This window comes from Saccopteryx leptura, chromosome 9, assembly GCF_036850995.1.
Source record: "Saccopteryx leptura isolate mSacLep1 chromosome 9, mSacLep1_pri_phased_curated, whole genome shotgun sequence".
In the NCBI taxonomy this organism is placed as follows: domain Eukaryota; kingdom Metazoa; phylum Chordata; class Mammalia; order Chiroptera; family Emballonuridae; genus Saccopteryx; species Saccopteryx leptura.
This window is the reverse complement of record NC_089511.1, coordinates 30,903,077-30,922,139: the sequence shown is the minus strand read 5'-3', so window position 1 is coordinate 30,922,139 and position 19,063 is coordinate 30,903,077. Positions and strand designations below refer to the sequence as shown.

At 46.8% G+C, this 19,063-nt stretch overlaps 1 protein-coding gene across 1 annotated transcript in view; it reads right to left on the bottom strand.

Annotated features, from left to right (window-relative positions):
- Positions 1–19,063, bottom strand: part of PLCG2 (phospholipase C gamma 2) — a 171,275-nt gene that overhangs the window by 70,453 nt on the left and 81,759 nt on the right. The window contains exons 7-13 of the mRNA XM_066348717.1: positions 18,352–18,435; positions 13,345–13,388; positions 11,232–11,304; positions 5,567–5,668; positions 3,987–4,105; positions 2,075–2,160; positions 548–668 (exon numbers count right to left, since the gene is read on the bottom strand). Of these exons, the coding sequence (XP_066204814.1) occupies positions 548–668; positions 2,075–2,160; positions 3,987–4,105; positions 5,567–5,668; positions 11,232–11,304; positions 13,345–13,388; positions 18,352–18,435 (629 nt within the window). The remainder of the gene's footprint in view (positions 1–547; positions 669–2,074; positions 2,161–3,986; positions 4,106–5,566; positions 5,669–11,231; positions 11,305–13,344; positions 13,389–18,351; positions 18,436–19,063) is intronic.

The window sequence follows — 19,063 nt, the reverse complement described above, 5'->3', positions numbered from 1 at the left end:
CAGTGACTCTGGTCAAGATGGAGCCAAGGCTGCTGTGTTTGTGTTTCTATGTGTGTCTGTGTGTGAGGGAGGGAGGGAATGTGCTTGCCTCTCTGCTCAACCTTAGCTGCCTTTCCCTTAAAGATGAACCACCTGGGACCTGGCCAGTTGGCTCAGCGGTAGCATGTCAGCCTGGTGTGTGGATGTTCCAGGTTCGATTCCTGATCAGGGCACACAAGAGAAGCGCTCATCTGTTTCTCCAACCCTCACCCTCTCCTTTCTCTCTCTCTATCTCTCTCTCTCTCTTTTTCTCTCTCTTCCCCTCCCAGATCCATGGCTCAATTGGTTTGAGTGCATCAGCCCCATGAGCTGAGGATGGCTCCATGGAGCCTCTGCCTCAGGTGCTAAAAATAGCTTGGTTGTGAGGATGGCCCCAGATGGGCAGAGCATTGGCCCAGGTGAATACCAGTTGGGGCACATGTGGGAGTCTGTCTCTCTGTCTTCCCTCCTCTCACTTGGAAAAAAAGAAGAAAAAAAAGATGAACCATCTGGAAATCAGACAACTGACCTTGAGGTGACAAAGGCATGGTCTTTGATGGCCTGCACAACATCATCAAACTTGATCTTGGTGGTCCGTGTCCAGCCGTGGTAGATGATGGGCTTCCCATCGGGCCCGTCCCAGCAGTCCACTGAGGGGGGAAACACACAGCCTCAGTACCTGTCCATCACCCTCCACCTCACAAGTCCACTGATGGCAGACTCGCACCCCCTCACCCTCAGCCATGAGATCAGTCCTGACCCCACGCCAGCTTAGTTACTAGAACATGGGGGGGCCAAACCTATAATTACACCATTATGAAGACAGGTGTTACCTGTGTGCATGTGTTATGGGAAGATTTTGGGTTGTTTAATTAAAGGTCCCTTTGTAATACATTTGTCCAAAAGAAACTATTGTAATTGTCTTCTTAGAAAAAGATAATTTACATTATGTTTTATTATCTGATTTTACTTGTCTAAACTTTAGCTTGCTTTTTCTGCCAGTGGAAGTGAAACGTAGCAATACGAAAATTTATTCTTCAAGGTTCATAGTAAAATATTCAAACATAACTGGGTTATGTAGAAGGTGAACATCCCCTATATCTTCATCCCCAGAGGTAATAAAAGCTGACAGTTTCAAACTTAATTTTTTCACATGTGCTCTTTGCCGAGGGGGAAAGAAAGTATAAACCAGGCAACACTCTGTAGGAATAACTGCCGCTGAAGTTTGACACCATGATGAATTTTTTAAAAATAAAACGGGAGGCTAACTCAGTGGTTTGTGCCTTTTCTCAGCCTAACACAGCTGCGAGTCTCTGGTGGGTGAGTCGGGCCAGGGAGTAAGAAGTGAGGAGACGGGAGGGGCGCATCCAGGTGCCCGGAATGGCCCGTACAGCGGGGTCTGTGAGTAACCTTGACAAGAACGGTCAGGGTGGCATCTATGTCTGGGCCAGCTGCTAAAACTCGAAGGGTATTTACCCGCCTTCCCCTAAAACAAGCCCTGAAGGAAACCAGGGGAGGAAGGACAGAAGGACAGAAAAGCCATCTTTGCTACCGGTCTCCCAGACCTTCCATTGTATCAGGACACTTTCTAGATGGATTTGTGGTCCCAACCTGGGCAGGCTCAACACCACGCCTCGTGTTAGAGACAATTTTCTTCTGGGGAAAGGTCCCTTCTGATGGTGGTCATATCCCTTACCCCAGACACCACGAGCACCTGGTTTCTCTGTGGGCCCGTCCCACCCATCCCCACTCTTCAGCTATGAAACAAAAGAAAGCGTCAGGCTGCGGGCGACAGGGGCCACCTGGATCAGAAAGGGGGCAGGCCCTGCATCCGTGCCTGCCTGCCTGGCAGAGGGGCCGGTGGGCTCCACAAACAGGAGCAGAAGTCACTGAACAGCCACATGGTTTCCCAGCACCAGCCTCCTCCAGGCTCTGGAACCAGAGTGACTTGGCCTCTCGGGCTGTAGGGGGCGCCAACACTCAGTTGAGAACTTAGCAGGGACAATTAGCCTCAACTCGGGGTAGGTGTTCTCTTCACCAAGAAAAAGCTACTCACACTCAATGCAGCGACAGCCCATGCGCAGACAACGGATATACGCCTCCGTGGACGACTCACTCCGCAGCTGGTCACCCGTGAGGTACCTGAAGGAGAGGAGGCAGGCCTGCACCTCTGGGTGTCCGTGGGGAACCTCTCAGCCCAATCCCCCAGAGGCCTGACTTCCTCCTGTCTAGAAGGACCCACGGTTAGGATCTGGGCTGGACATTTGCCATTGTGAGGCCACGCCTTAGACACCCTCCACGACCTCAGGATGTGAACAACAACTATTTTGTTAATCCAAGTGTAGGGCATGAGTTCTTTTGAGGAGAACTGGGTCAAAGGGTGTCAGGTGTGAGATTAACAGCGGATAATAAATTAAGAGCCCTCTCCTAGCTACACCTACCAGCCCTCAGTCTAAACAGGGCAGAGATGGGTCATCCTTTTGGCACCAGGGAGTCGGGCAATGAATAGGTGATCAACAGCTAATGGTGGAATTTACGATGCTGTCAACTATGTCCACCAGACATAAAGGTACATAGTTTTATGCATTCTCCTCCTCACCGTGGTCCCCTTTTTAAGAATTTATGTTCCTTAACTGTCTTCTGGGTTTGGGAGAATTCACCCTGCTAAGACACAATGTCCATGGTGGAGGTAGAGAGAACCATGAAATTAATTTGCTCCTGAAAAAGACGTGACTTTCCAAAAGGCCAGGAGATATGCTCAAGGGCCTGTCGGCACCTGCTGCCTGGAATGACACTTGGGGAACCACCAACTGACAGCACTCCGGGTGCCCATGACCCAAGGCAATTATTGGAACTGGAGTGCAACATCATTTCTCTCTCCCAGTCTATTCTCCTTTTTTACAATCAAGGTAACTGTCCAAATATATAAATTTGAGCATGCTGCTCTCAGGCTTAAAAGCCAGTGGTGGCTCCCACTGCCCCTGCTGTCACTTAAAGGTCCCACTCAAGCTGACCCTGCAGGCCTCCTCTCCTCTCAACCCCCTGCCCTTGGGGATTCTGGAGTATAGTTTTAACAGACCCTTCTCAGTTCCTCCTGCCCCTGGACCTATGCACATACTGTTCCTCTGTCTAAAACCCCTTCCTCACCTCACCACCTGTTCTCTCACCAACTCCTGTCCTCTGTTAAGATTCAAAGGAGGTCTGTTCCCCTTTAAGCCCATGAGAACAGTGATGTCCTGCCCTGGACCATTCACTGCTATATTCCCAGTATCCAGCAAGCACAGGGTAGACAGTAAATATCAGTCCAATCAGTAATTCAGCCTGACCAGGTGGCGGCGCAGTGGATAGAGCATCAGACTGGGATGCGGAGGACCCAGGTTCGAGACCCCAAGGTTGCCAGCTTGAGTGTGGGCTCATCTGGTGTGAACATAAAGCTCACCAGCTTGGACCCAATGTCGCTGGCTTGAGCAAGGGGTTACTCGGTCTGCTGAAGGCCCATGGTCAAGGCACATATGAGAAAGCAATCAATGAACTAAGGTGTCACAACAAAAAACTGATGATTGATGCTTGTCATGTCTCTCCGTTCCTATCTGTCTGTCCCTATCTATCCCTCTCTCTGACTCTCGCTCTATCTCTGAAAAAAAATAAAAAATAAAAATATAAACTTAAAAACAAAACAAACAATCAATAATTCAATTGCTTTGCTGTGACTACTATGAGATGCCCAAACTGTGAAAACCAGCTTTGCTGATTCGTTTTAGGGCCACAGAAAAAGGATGATCCTTATAATCTCAACCGAGAACGAGAGGGGCATTCCCTCACCCCTTCCAGAAGCACTTGTATATTCCGGTGTGAGCATGGCCCTGCACTCTACCTGCTCCCCACAGACTTTACCAAAGCAGCAGACTAGAACACCTGCTGTATCGCCCTTCGTCTGCGACCCGTCCCAGGCTGGGCACAAAACTCACGTGTTATGGGATGAGGAGATCCAGTAATGAGACAAGGGGTTGTTCATGTCCTGCATGTCCACCGCATCATACTTCTCATCCCAAATGCTGTTCTCCCGTGAAAAGAGGTACGTGAGGAACTAGGTGGGGTCACAAACACAGAGACCGGATCGTCAGGATGCAAACAAGGCTGGGAGATGTCTGGTTCTAGCTGGGCTGGCACAGCCCAGGGAGATGGTAGCGCTGCTGCAGTAACTCAACAGACGGTCTCCAGGCCTCCCTGACCCAAGCTGCCACGCAGAAACTCGGACAGCAATGGGCTTGGCTGACACATTTCACTGACCTGCACAGTGTTTTCCTTTTTAACGTGTATCCTAAAATATCTGTTACTTCAAGAAGGTACGCTTCCCATATATAATAAATGTTAAGGCATACAAATACCATCAACATTTGTGAACCCACCAACTTGATAAACAAAACATGAAGAGTATCATAACATTTGATCAACAGGAAATTTCATGTCCCAATTCTTGTGTGACACGGGGTTAACACTCTCCTTCCAGGGGGACCAGAGCTCCCAGTTCTCCCTCAGTCATACCTCCCCCTCCTGCCTCACTCGGGGCCAAGTGCAATCATTTTGACAGTTCACAGGAACCTAAAAACATTTTGAATTTGGTTTGCTCACAATGCACTCCTGGGCCGCAGACGCCTTCTAGTGACACAAGCAAGAAACGCACCCAGGAAACAAAGTCAATAGACAAGGACGAGTAAAAGGGAGATTGGGCCTGACCAGGCAATGGCGCAGTGGATAGAGCGACGGACTGAGATGCCGAGGACCCAGGTTCAAGACCCCAAGGTTGCCAGCTTAAGCACGGGCTCATCTGGCTTGAGCAAAAAGCTCACCAGCTTGGGCCCTGGCCGGTTGGCTCAGTGGTAGAGCGTCAGCCTGGCGTGCAGAAGTCCCGGGTTCAATTCCCAGCCAGGGCACACAGGAGAAGCGCCCATCTGGTTCTCCACCCCTCCCCCTCTCCTTCCTCTCTGTCTTTCTCTTCCCTTCCCCCAGCGAGGCTCCATTGGAGCAAAGATGGCCCGGGCGCTGGGGATGGCTCCTTGGCCTCTGCCCCAAGTGCTAGAGTGGCTCTGGTCCCAACAGAGTGACGCCCTGGAGGGGCAGAGCATTGCCCCCTGGTGGGCAGAGCGTTGCCCCCTGGTGGGCGTGCCGGGTGGATCCCGGTCGGGCGCATGCGGGAGTCTGTCTGACTGTCTCTCCCCGTTTCCAGCTTCAGAAAAATACCAAAATAAAAAAATAAAAAATAAAAAAAAAGCCACCAGCTTGGACCCAAGGTCGCTGGCTCGAGCAAGGGGTTACTCAAGTCTGCTGAAGGCCCATGGTCAAGGCACATATGAGAAAGCAATCAATGAACTAAGGTGTCTCAACGAAAAACTGATGACTGATGCTTCTCATCTCTCTCCATTCTTGTCTGTCTGTCCCTATCTATCCCTCTCTCTGACTCTCTCTCTCTGTCCCTGTAAAAAAAAAAAAAAGGGAAGATTGGAAGAAAACCGGCCTTTGACCCGTGGCTCACAAGGAGCCCACTCACCTCATCGACAAACAAGAAGGGTTCGGCGGTTTCCCTCATGGTGTCGTCGATAAACTTTGTCATCCTCTCACGGACTTTGTTCAGATCCTGAGCCCAAAGCTCCTTAAAATGACAAAGAGAACAAGAAATCACCAAAAAGAGGACCGGCAAAAAAGTTATGTCAGACCATCAGGGTGACTTGCCTGGCTGACCCCGGGCAGGTCACACACGCTCCGCGCCTCCTCACACTACACGGGAGTAATAACAGCCATGCGCAGAGTCTCTGGGGGAGCGCATGATACAAAGTAGCTTGATTGTTTTCCTTTCCAAACCCTAAAACCCCAAGTATTCATCAGGCAAAGGGAGGAAACAGGACTCACAGAATCAACTTTGACTAATGCTCTCTGGGTTCCAAGTATTCTGAAGGCTTTATCTTTAGGAATAATAAAAGCAAATGCATGTGGTTGGATGGGAAGGGTCAGACCAGATTGTATGAAAGAAAGAAAAGTGTGAGGACAAACACAAATGAGGTGGCCGAGAAGTGGCCCTCCCTGGCATGTGGGTACAAATCAACAAAGAGCCCTTCTGTTGATTCTTGCAAATCAATGTGGATAAGGGACACAAAATGGCTAGAAGCCTGGGAAACAGCCAGATCATTTGAATTCAGAGGTGTTAACATCTTTGAATACTAGAACATGAAACTCAAATTGGAGGATACTTCATGCAAAGTATCCCAGAAGTCCCCCAAAGGCCAGGAGCTTCCTCCTTCCTTCTACAAAGCTTCCTCTTAAAAAGCACGGGCACTCAGCTGATACAGCCTGGAACCTGATGACTATCAATCAGAACGCTTCTGCCTAAAGGAGTTGAAAATACAAATAGTCTAGGGCAGGGGTCTCAAACTCGCGGCCCGCCGAACAATTTTGTGCGGCCCGCAGACTAATCCACGAAGTTCAAAATATTTTGGATAAAATTAAGTAAGCCTAGGGGCCTACTTGTATTTTTCATTTCTCTAGCATCCTAGCTAGATATTAGCTTAGTTAACAGCAGTTGTGATGCGAACTACAGTTTCTGGTCGTTTTGTGACACTGAAAAGTGTTGCGTAACAGTTGCCTTTTGTAGACCTAGTGCGGCCCGCCGAACGGCTGTGATCTTGCTCTGTGGCCCACATGCTGAGTTGAGTTTGAGACCCCTGGTCTAGGGGTTAAGAAATGAACCTACTGGGTACGGAGTATTGTTCTTGGCATCTGGATTAATGAGAATAGGACAACGAGGGTACCTGACCAGGCGGTGACGCAGTGGATGGAGCGCTGGACTGGGACACGGAGGACCCAGGCTCGAGACCCCAAGGTCGACAGCTTGAGCGCGGGCTCATCTGGTTTGAGCACAGCTCACCAGCTTGGACCCAAGGTTGCTGGCTTGAGCAAGGAGTCACTCGGTCTGCTAGAGCCCCCCCGGTCAAGACACATATGAGAAAGCAATCAATGAACAACTAAGGTGCGGTAACAAAGAATAGATGCTTCTCATCTCTCTCCCTTCCTGTCTGTCCCTCTCTCTCTGTTACCAAAACAAACAAACAAAAAAACAAACTACAAGGAAAGGAATAATAAATGGTGACGGCAGTCAGCACTGGGCACAGACTGCGTGCCAGGCTCTGTGCTAACTCTTTTTCACAGAGTGGCTTACTGTGAACTCACACAGCCCCAGGAGGTCCACGTTATTCTCGTTATATAAACAGGGAAACTGAGGTGGCAAGTCATTAAATGACTTGACCCAATGTTGAGCTTGAGACCACCATCTCAGGCACATCAGTTCTGGGGTCTTCCTCTGAACCCTCTTTCCATTACAGTGTGGCCCATCCTTCCCAGGGCTGGACTGGGATATATGTAACTAATCCCATAACAGAAATTTAGATTCATTCCAAGTTTCCATTTCTATTGACAATGCTGCCATTATTGCTTTGGGATAAATCCCTAGGAGGGCAATTATTTAATCAAAGTATATAAACCTTTTTTCAAAGTTTTCATTTTAATTGCCTATTACCAAAGTGTTTCTAGAAAGCCAAGTGCTACAGTGATTATTCCATCACCCCAAACAAATGTTCTAGACGATTAGCTCTGCTTCATGCCACTACCCCAGAGCACCAGGCACACGGGACCTTAAGGGTCAGCCAGGCTGATGGCTCAGGGTCCCCATCTTTGACATCACGGCTGCTGTTCCTATCACACTCACACGATGCTCACGGGCTGTCGTGCCCAGGAAGAGCTCTCCTGCACCTTACTCCTGGCCCTCAGTTCTGATCGCAGCCCGGCGAGGGGGCCGGGGGTGGGGGGGAGACCTGTCACTCTCCCCTGTGATAAAATTAAGCAGCATTAGGTGGTGAATTCTGGGATATAAGGCTTGTCCTCAGGAGGTTAGCCATGTAACTGCTGCCAAGGAGAAAATTCAGAGATGTCCTAAATTAAATTACAGCAGATGAGGGTGGAAGGAAGGGACAAGAGAGGTTAATCAGTTAACTGTAGGGCAAAACCAGCAAAAGGCTGCTTGCATTCCTGAGTGCACGCTGAAACCCTGCATTAACTTCCAGGTGGTTATTTCTGCAGTTTGCTAAAGGGGAGAGCCAGGTGCCACCAACCTCCAGGCACCTTCGCTTCTTGTTTGCAGATGCACTTCCCCACTGTTGCCCACTACCAATCCAAGGGGCACCCACCTCTTCCTTCCGGGCTCTGCTCCTGTCCCAGGACTAATTCCGCCTCACTTTCTCCCACCCCCTGTATCAGTAGCCGTGTAAATTCTTCCAAACCAACTTAGGCCTTTCTCCCCCACACTGATTCCATAAAAGAGCCCATCAGCTCCAGGACAGGGGACATCTGCCTCCTCCACCGGCCCAACTGCTGGCCGTGCAGGCTGCACGCCCCAGGACCCAGTCCTTCTCTGGCCAGCTTTTGGCTCAATGCACCCTTTCTTTCAGAAAATCTTTTGGCTATGAATTTTTTTGTCCATTTGTTTGTTTAACACTTCAATAGCCCCCTACAAAAGTGAGTACTGTATTTCCCCACGTATAAGATGCTTCCATGTATAAGACGCACCTTAATTTGGGGGCCCAAAATTTGAAAAAATATGTATTACATAAAGTTATTGAACTTGTTTTATTCATCATAAAATTCATACAACTCATCACTGTCAAAATTCCCATCCATTTGCTTGTCCTCATCCGTGTCTGATGACGAATCACTGTCTTCAACAATAGCGCAAAAACAAGTGGGGGAAAAAGAGGGAAACGCAAGTAAAAAAAAAATCTACAGCCACTGTATAAGATTTACCCAGTGTTTAGACCCCAAATTTTTCCCAAAAAATGTGCGCCTTCTACATGGGGAACTCCGGTAATTCAGTGCAAGGAGGAAGAGCAGGGCAGAAAAGAAAAAGCCAGGCGCCCCTCTCCTGCTTCACTGTCCCCGCAGCTCAGTGCTGAGCACGGCACAGTGCCGAGGGGAACACAGGCATCTCCCCTCATTTTCCTGCCCCTCCGTGGTAGCCCCGGGGTGAGCGAATGAGCCTTCTCTGGATCACTCGTGGTCAGCCCCCACGTGGGGAAAGCGTGACACCTCAATGCCCCCAGTCGCCATTTGTCGCATGACAGTCGCTACCACCATTGCCTGGGCCTTCCGTGTGGCTGCCCTGCACAAAGAGAGTGTGTGTGTGTGTGTGTGTGTGTGTGTGTGTGTGTGTGTGTGTGTGTGTGTGTGTGTGTGGTGTCATACTTTCCTCTACAATCAAAGAAATGTGAACAAGGGCCGTGTATTGCGTGCCATAAAGAAATCTGTGTTAGAGAACTAGATAGAGGGTGACGGAGGACAATCTGACTTTGGGTGATGGGTATGCAACATAATTTAATGACAAGATAACCTAGACATATTTTCTTTGAATATATGTACCCTGATTTATTAATGTCATCCCATTAACATTAATAAAAGTTTATAAAAAAAAAAATCTGTGTTGAGTGTGCAAGGTGTAATAGTGTTATGACTGTTTTAAAAAAGAAGCCCATTTCATAAGAGACACACTAGCTACTTACAAGTGGAACAATACATTGCCTTAATGACGCACAGCAGTTTTGTTTACAATTTTCAACAAAGAAATGAAGAAAGGGAAAAGGGAAAGGAGACCTGGGTGTGGAGATGGAGGGCAGGTGTGATAACACTGGCAAATGTTCAGAATTTTTTCATCGGAGTGATGGGTACACAGTGATTCCATGACAGCCTGGCTACTTTTGTACCTGTTTAAAACTCTCCACAGTGTAAGTTTTTTTTAAAAAAAAACAAAACTATAAATGAACTGAATATCATTATGAACCTAAAAATGCTCTTTAAAAAATGTCTATTAAAAAAACAAAAAATTAAATAGGGAAAATGTCAATGAGACTCCAGTGATGTGAATAAAACACTGATGGAGATGTGTGATTAATTATGCATGTACGTATGTGTACACAAAAAGCAACACAGGGCCCTGGCCGGTTGGCGCAGCGGATAGAGCGTCAAACTGGGATGCCGAGGACCCAGGTTCGAGACCCCGAGGTCGCCAGCTTGAGCGCAGGCTCATCTGGTTTGAGCAAAAGCTCACCAGCTTGGACCCAAGGTCGCTGGCTCAAGCAAGGGGTTACTCAGTCTGCTGAAGGCCCACGGTCAAGGCACATATGAGAAAGCAATCAATGAACAACTAAGGCAGTGGTTCTCAACCTGTGGGTCACGACCCCTGCCGGGGTTGTGACCCACAGGTTGAGAACCACTGAACTAAGGTGTCGCAATGCACAATGAAAAACTAATAATTGATGCTTCTCATTTCTCTGTTCCTGTCTGTCTGTCCCTGTCTATCCCTCTCTCTAACTCTGTCTCTGTAGAAAAACAAACAAACAAACAAAACCACAGTCTTCTCCGACTCCCACAATTCTTAGAGGCAGGGCTCTCAGCCCATTTTTAAAAAGACTGGGGCACAGAAAAGCCCAACTACTACCCGAGATCGCACAGCTAATAAGAGGATCCAAGCTTTATCTCAGTCTAACTCAAGTTTCTCAACTGCGCACTACTAACATTTGGGGCTGGGTAATTCCCTGTTGGGAATGCTGACCTGTGCATTTTAGGATGTTGAGCAGCATCTCTGGTCTCTGCTCACTACATGCCGTAGGCAACCCCCAGTTGTGGCAACTCCAACTGTCTCCACTGGAAAACCACTGCCCAACACAAAACTCCTCTGACTCTACCACCAGCTTGGAGCCTATATGTAAACACTCCAGGAGACTTACTAATGTGTCATTTAAGGATTATTGCTGATATGTCCCCCCCAGAGGACCCGGAAAGACCACCACCTTCGTCACATCCTCCATCAGTCAGAGAAGGCTTCGGGAAGAAGTGCCAATGAAGCTGAGCCAGGAGAAGCAGACGCCAGCCAGGTGAGGACATACCTGCCTGCCTGCCTTGGAGAACTCACTCTTGCCTTTCCTCAATTTGTGCCTTGAAACGGAACTAAGATGAGGCTGTTCTCATTCGAGACTCGAAGACCGCAAAGTGGCATTGGACAGGAAGACTAGAATAGCTTCATGGCTACAGGTGGCCAGGGGAAGGCAGGTGGTGAGAAGGTGACAAACCATCAGGAAGCTCCCCGCAGCAACCCCACCGCCCTTCTGTTCTCTCACCTGCTGCTCATGTACGAGAAACCGCTGGAAGTCATGCAGGTGAACAGCGGAGGCGTCCGGCCGGTCGGTGTTGCTGCCCTCGGGGAAAGAGAGGGTGTTTAGAGAGGGACACACTTCAGTGGTCAAGAGGCCATTCCCGTCAGCAGGCCGCCTGCCACCCAGACACCCTGCCAAGACTCTCCTCGGTATCAGGTGCAGGTGTGTCAACGGGAAGACAAGGGTGACCTAGATGACACTCCTGACTGGAACGATTCAAAGAGAATGTGGGCAGCTTGGAGGCCAAGCCCTGAAACCCGCATCTAGCCGCTCCTGGGTGGTTCTGACGCCGAGGGGCAGGGCGGAGAGAGAGCATGGACGTGCGTGTGCACGGGGCATGCTTAGGTAGGCTGCGTGTGAACAGCACTTAGGGGGAGCTGGAGATGTAACCGAGGCCACATCAAAGCCTCTCTTTAGAGCCACAATCCAGAGTTTGCTGAGCTTCCAAGGGCTCTGAAGCAGGAGTGGGGGCCAGATGAAGCCCCCAGACTCTGGATGCATGGGGAGAATCAGCTGGAACTTGCAAGACTTGGGCCATGGAGCAAGCAGAGGCCTGCTGCTGGGAGCATTCTCCATTTGAGATGAGGAAAGCCATCACCCTGAATAAAGGGAGACGCCACCTCAGCCAGCAGCCTGCAGACAGATGGCCTTGGGGAGAGGACGGTCATGGCTGTCAAAACACCAGACCTCACTGGACACCCTAGTTTCTATGGAAAGTGCATTGCATAGAACAGAGCTGTCCAGGGAAATTCGTACTTGTCCCGATCACTTGCAAGCAGGGTGGCAGTGGGGTCTTTTTTTTAAAATACAGAAGATAAAACATACATTATTAGACCAGTGGTAGTCAACCTGGTCCCTACCACTCACTAGTGGGCATTTCAGCTTTCATGGTGGGCGGTAGCCGAGCAACTAAAGTATAAATAAAAAGATAGATTTAACTATAATAAGTTATTTTATAAAGATTGATTCTGCCAAACAGCGAAAATCCGACATAAAGTACTTGGTAAGTAATTATTATTATATGCTTTAACTTGCTGTAACTCTGCTTTATAAATTTTATAAAGTAAAGTTACTTTCCTACTTTATAAATCACCATTACTGTGGAATTGGTGGGCGGTTAGAAAATTTTACTACTAACAGAGATACAAAAGTGGGCGGTAGGTATAAAATGGTTGACTACCCCTGCATTAGACTTTCTCCCTTTACTAAACACTCAGGGTCCAAAAGTCTATTGTCTTCAATTATGAGTATATTTTTAACCTTCTTTAGTAACAACCAGCCTCCTAAGTTTCCTTCTTATCTAGTATTTCATTAAAATACTAGGTAAACATCAGATTTGGTTTTTTTATATACTCTGAGGTCTTGGGGTTTCTGGTTGAGAAAGTGAAAGGAGGAACAATTGCCAGCATGTCCACACCCATGAGGGCTGGTTCCAGAAAGCAGGCCCAGCTCACTGGGCCACAAACCACGTTCTCGGTGCTATAACTCCATGGAAAACCGTTCTCCGAGGTGGATAGGTGTGGGAAACACTAAGCACTTCACAGATCCCCCACTTGGGGAACTGGCAGCACAGTACAGGCCCTGACAAGTCCTGCAGCACTTACTTTTTATTAATATCACTATTACTATATACAGGTCTTTGCCACACACCATGTAGAACACTTTATATGCTTCTACTCATTTTAATTCCGTTAAACCTGCTTAACCAGGAATTTCCCAGACTTACTTGGCCACTAACATTGTTTTAATTTATGTTTAAAAACAAAATCAAAAGATACTTCAACCATCATGTTCTATGAAGCACAGCCCAGGAATGAAGGTCCTAAAGCAGGCAAGCTTCTTGGCAGAACCTTCTGGGCCAGCCTGCCAACACTCCACAATCTCTGTTGCTACTGTTGATGTCTATCCCTGCCATAGGTCAGCATGGCAATCCCTGGACAAGACTCTGCCATCTTGTCCCCACCCACATAGACGACCCCCCACAGCCAGCTAGCTGGACTGGGAAGACCCTCAAAGGCACCAATATCCGGCACAGCCACCCTGAATGACAGACAGTAACCCAGAAGAGGTGTCTCACCCCAAGATGAACACAGAGGAATCTTTTTTGAATTCGTCAAGAATCTGAAATAGAAAAGAGAAAGAAAACACACACAAGATAAGAAGATTAGACAAGTCAAGCCACATAATGTAAATGGAAATATTTATATTTTGGGAGTCAAAAAATTAACATTATAATTTGTATGACATTAATGCAAACAAAGAGATTTTTTCCCTATTATTATTGTAATTCATGTCACCTGTAAATATTCAAATATAACCAAAACTTACAAAGCAAAAGGTGGACATCTTTCTCATCTCTTTTATAATCTATTCCTGAGAGTCAATCACTCTCAATGTTGCAGGTTTCCTTCTAGGGTTTATGTTCTGGATATCAGTCTAATTATTTCTTATCATACTATATTACTTCAGGTCTCCCAACCTTCTGCTGTTGTTTCAAGCTTTATATATTCTTCTACAAGCTCAAATAGTCCTGCCTCATTATTTTGAAAACCTCCATTGTATTCTACCACATGTATATCATCGATTTTCTGCTAGGATAGCCAGTATAATAAAGAAGGTCTTGTACACATCTGTGCCCACTAGTGCCAGTATTTCTACTGGGTAGATTACTAGCCGGGAAAGTGCCTAGACATGGGGTGTGCACATGAACTTCAACAGGTTCCAGCAACAGGCTCTCAAAACAGCTGTCACCCCACCAGTGAACGCACAAACTCTCTTACATCCTCACTGCTACATTTCAAACCCTTACTATTTCAGAGTATTAGATTAAAATATTTAAGGGAAGGTTTATACAAAAATCATTTAAGAAGAGGGAGTGGATAGGGCATGGATGAAATGTGATGGCCATGAGTTGACTGATCACCATGGAAGCCGGCTGATGGAGACATGGGGGTTTGTGATACTATTATCTCAGCTTGTATATGTTTTCAATGTCCCTTAATACCAAAGTTGAAAAAATTACAACCAGCAGCTGGGCACCAAAGATGGGCAAAGCAGAACTCAAACCCTAGCTGCAGCTTCCTAGCTCCTGACCTCCGGCACGTGACCTCCCTGACCCTCCATTTGTTCATCTGTAAGATGGGGATAGTAACAATACCCCTCTCGCAGGGCTGTAAGAAGAATTAAATATATGTTAAACACTTAGCACAGCACCCAGCACAGAGTTCATACTTAGAAAATGTTCACTAGGATCTATGTTCATAATATTGTTAACACAGCTTGGTTAAATGTATATCCACTCACCAGGGGGAAACACATGGAATTACATTTCTTATCTTCCTGCTGCTGCCAAACTTTTGGAGTTCTGAAGCTTGAAAGCAGCAGCATAAGCAGGTGGTTAGATACAAAGAGGAACAGACAACCTCAAGTTGGAAACCTATAGCTACTAATGAGCAGGAACCCACTCCTTAAATCTAGGTCTGGGGGGGGGGATCATCAATCACCATAAGTAGCCCTGTCTCCCCAAGGAGCCCAAGAAGTCTAGCTGAGCCCTTAAGAGCATACAATAAATAATTTTCTCTGTGCTCTGCTCCCAGGGAGAGCTCAGAAAGCAAATTATATGCTAGCAGTTAGGGGAGGGGCGCTTACCTACCACAAGAGCAGTGTGGTTTCTCAAGCCAGTAACTATCTGCAGTGCTTGGGGCTTCGTTATTCAAATTCCAAGTCACTGAATTAATATATGCAATGGCTAAACTGAATAGTTATACCATCCAATGGGGGAGATCAGAGGCTGCCAACCCAAAAAGTCTTTAGGGCCAAGTAAGCAATATAAATTTGTAGAAAGCTGGAGGAGATTGAGGGATAGGCTAAGGGAATGCACACTTCCTTGACATCACCGTTGGCAACTAGGGACCTAAATAGAGCCAGATCTCAGTTTTTCTTCAAAAGAAGCTAAAAATCTGGATCTTAATATGAAATCTCTCAAGTATTAAATGTAGGCAATTCATTAATAAACAACAACAACAACAAAAAAAAAACATTTAAAACCATTAGGCAAAGTACAACCGACTATAGGTTGAATGTGGCATTCTGGCCACCAGGGGTAACCTCTGGTACAGATGTCTTTTTCCCAAAACTGGGCAATCTAGGATACTCCCAGAGGATTTGGGGATTCTTTGGAAACCTGACTCAAATTTCTTTCTCTTTCTTCTCCCTCCAAACACACATACATTAGCCTTAAAGAGAACCATTCTCAAAAGTGCAGGTTGAAATACACCTTATATGGAATTTTATCACAATGGAGATCACCAACGGATTCACCTGTGCTGGCAGGTGAACTAGCTCTTTCACAAGCCTTATTCGCAAGTTTTACTTGCTACCTGTCCGATGAGACAGCATTCTGAAATTTCAAGGCAACCGATTATAAAAACCGTTATTTGCCAGCACTTATCTTGAATGAATTGAGATTTTCTCAATCCTGGTCAACTGCATAAGAGAGCAATCGTCACTACTCTGGATTTCACAGGGACAGTGCCATCAGAACATTTTAATCATTCCCAAGAACTGACTACGATGAAAGTTAGAGAGTTTAACCTAAGAAGTGTTTTGATCAGCTTTATGCAGACTTATTTTTATTAGGCTTCCATATAAAAAACAGGGGTAGGGGGAGTAGATAGTTTTAAAAAGTTTTATGACCAATAACTTGATTTAAAACCTTCATTTTATAGAGGTGGCTAAGTAAGGAGGAAAAAGATGGCTTTCCCCACAATCACTTGGTCAGTTAGAGGTCAACTTGGGGTTGGAATCCAGGTCTTTCAACTCCCAACACCCTCAATCTTTCTACTCTATCTGGCAAAGCAACAACTATTACATATTATATATATATATATAATATATATGTTATATATCTTTTATATTTTTATATATATTATACATTTTATATATTTTTTATATTTTTAATAATACACACACACACACACACACACATATCACACACACATATATGAGTGAACACACTGCAATGGAATTTTTTACTCTATAAATTAAAGCATTTCTGTCCAAACTGGGCAGATAGAAATGCTTCTCCTGTTTCTCTACCTTAAAAACATCCAAAATCCCATGGTCACTGATCACTTGTCAAAAGGCCTCACCTGCTGGCCAGCATGTAGAAGGCAAGTATTATTACTATCTTCTAACGACTTTCACATTCATTACTTAAAAATGCCTGTACTCTCAACCCCCAATCCCTCGTGCAGTCCTTCCTAGAGCCCAGTGGGGCGGGGATCACCATTCCCATTACACAGATGAGAAGACTGAGCCTGGGAGTGGTCAGTGGCTGGCCGGAGATCACAGAGCTGATGGGAGAAACCAAATAATCCACCCGGCTCCAAGCCCCACCCCCTCTCCACCCCGGCTCCGCTCTGCTTTGGGCCCTCCTTTGCCACCTGCACAGCCAGCAGTCCCAGCCGCAGCTCCCCTTTGTGGCGCACCGCCCACCGGGCCCTGTGCTCCCTGTGTGGCACCAACTGCCCCACCTCTTAAGCTTTAGGCTGTATGGGACATTTTTCATTGCAAATGTCACAAACCAACTGGGAACGAGTCAAAGAAAACTGACCCCGGTAAAGAAAAAAGGCAATTCTTCCCCTCCCCCCCCGCCCCTTTTCCCAAGCCTCTGCGACTGGCGCACACACAAAATCAACACTAAATGTGAGGTGTGTACTCTCCTGTGCTTTCTCCTTGTTCATAAAAACAAGCACAAACGATATGAAGGAGGATTGCTGTATTCTGTTTGGTTTTTTGCAAAATATCGGACCTAGCTCCTCGCATGCATCTGCTGCGGGCCTTCCTCGTGAAACGTCACGAGCACCCGCCCATGGCGGCGGCAGCCCCGCTGACTCAGGCTTCTTTGCCATCAGCGGTGCTGCATGGACGGCCCGCCATCGCTCACCCAGCATGCCTATCCTGGGAGGCATGGTGGATGCTGTCCGGAATTTTGCCCACGGAAGTAATACTGCAGTAAACAATCTGGGGACACAGTCTTAGGCCCCGGGGCCTTCACTTCTCTAAAACAGAGTCCCCAAAATGTCACTGTCAGGCCAAAATGTATTTTAAATTTAAAATGGTGCCTGACCAGGCGGTGACGCAGTGGATAGAGCGTCGGGCTGGGATATGGAGGACCCAGGCTGGAGACCCAGGGGGTCGCTAGCTTGAGCACGAGCTCATCTGGTTTGAGCAAGGCTCACCAGCTTGGACCCAAGGTCACTGGCTCGAGCAAGGGGTCACTCGGTCTGCTGTAGCACCCCCCGGTCAAGGCACATATAAGAAATCAATCAATGAACAACTAAGGAACTGCAACTAAGAATTGATGTTTCTCATCTCTCTCCCTTCTTGTCTGTTTGTCCCTATCTGTTCCTCTCTCTGTCTCTGCCACACACACACACACACACACACACACACAAATTAAAATGGCATATTATCTTTAACCTATATTCTCATTAAAAAATAAATAAAAGTAGGCCTTGGCCAGATAGCTCAGTTGGTTAGCACGTCGCCCCAACACACCACGGTTGCAGGTGTGATCCCAGTCAGGGCACGTACAAGAATCAACCGATGAATGCATAAAAAAGTGGAACAAATCAATGTTTCTGTCTTTTTCCCTTCCTCTTGAAAATCAATAAATTTTAAAAAGGTATAAAAGTATAAAAAGAAGGCACACACACAAAATCCCTCAACCCAGAAATGGTTACTACTAATGATTTGATAAATTTCCTCCCAGAATGAGATAATACAAGTAGAGTTGGCTGAACTTTCTTACTTTAATAGACTCAGATTGAATTCCAATCCGACTTACAGCCATTCACATTCCTTCCATGACTGTACATGAGCCCAATTTCCCACATTTCCCCCATTGCACTCCCATGTTTAAAAAATCCAAACGGGTGGAAATGGTATGTCACTGTCACTCCCACTTTATATTTCTGTGACTAGAAGGGAGACCTCTCTGGTTTTCTTTGGAACCTGCTAACCTGTGAAACACAGGGGAAACAATAACATCATTTGATCATTTGCTTAAGAACCATCTTACCGATTTTTGCTGTTCAAACATAAGTTTTTTATAGAAGAGATGGAGTTGTTCAAAGCTGAGTTCATCCTTGTGCGCGCCTATTTCCTGTAAATATAGAAAGAAAAAAAAAGTGACCACATGATTTTTGGAGTCCACCACAAGAACGCCTCCTCCCTGCTTACAGAAATGGGACGCCTTTTCTACAACATTGGCTACAATCAAACCACCATTCCTCTGAAGCCAAACTGTCCACAAGTTCCCTAATTCATATGCCTAAAGAGCATACCCATGAGGGACCCCACCAGGAAAACCCTTCCCTTGACCCTAAAAAGGGAAGAGTCTCAACCAGAATGCTAAGAGCCATAATGAGAACTTACCCTTTTGGAGGCATTGAAAACACCTCCCAATCTAGACATATTTGTGGAGTATGTACATACAAGTCATTATTATTATTATTATTAGGTGAAAGGAGGGGAGATAGTGAGGCAGGTTCCCGCATGTGCCCTGACTGGGATCCACCCAACAACCCCATCTGTGGACAATTCTTGAGTACCAAGCTATTTTTAGTGCCTGAGGCTGATGTAGGCCAAAGGACCTATCCTCAGCACCTGGGACCATGCTCGAACCAATCAAGCCACTGGTTTCAGGAAGCGAAGAGGGAGAGAAGGGGGAGAGAGAGAAGGAGAGCAGATGGTTGCTTCTCCTGTGTGCCCCAACCAGGAATCAAACCCCA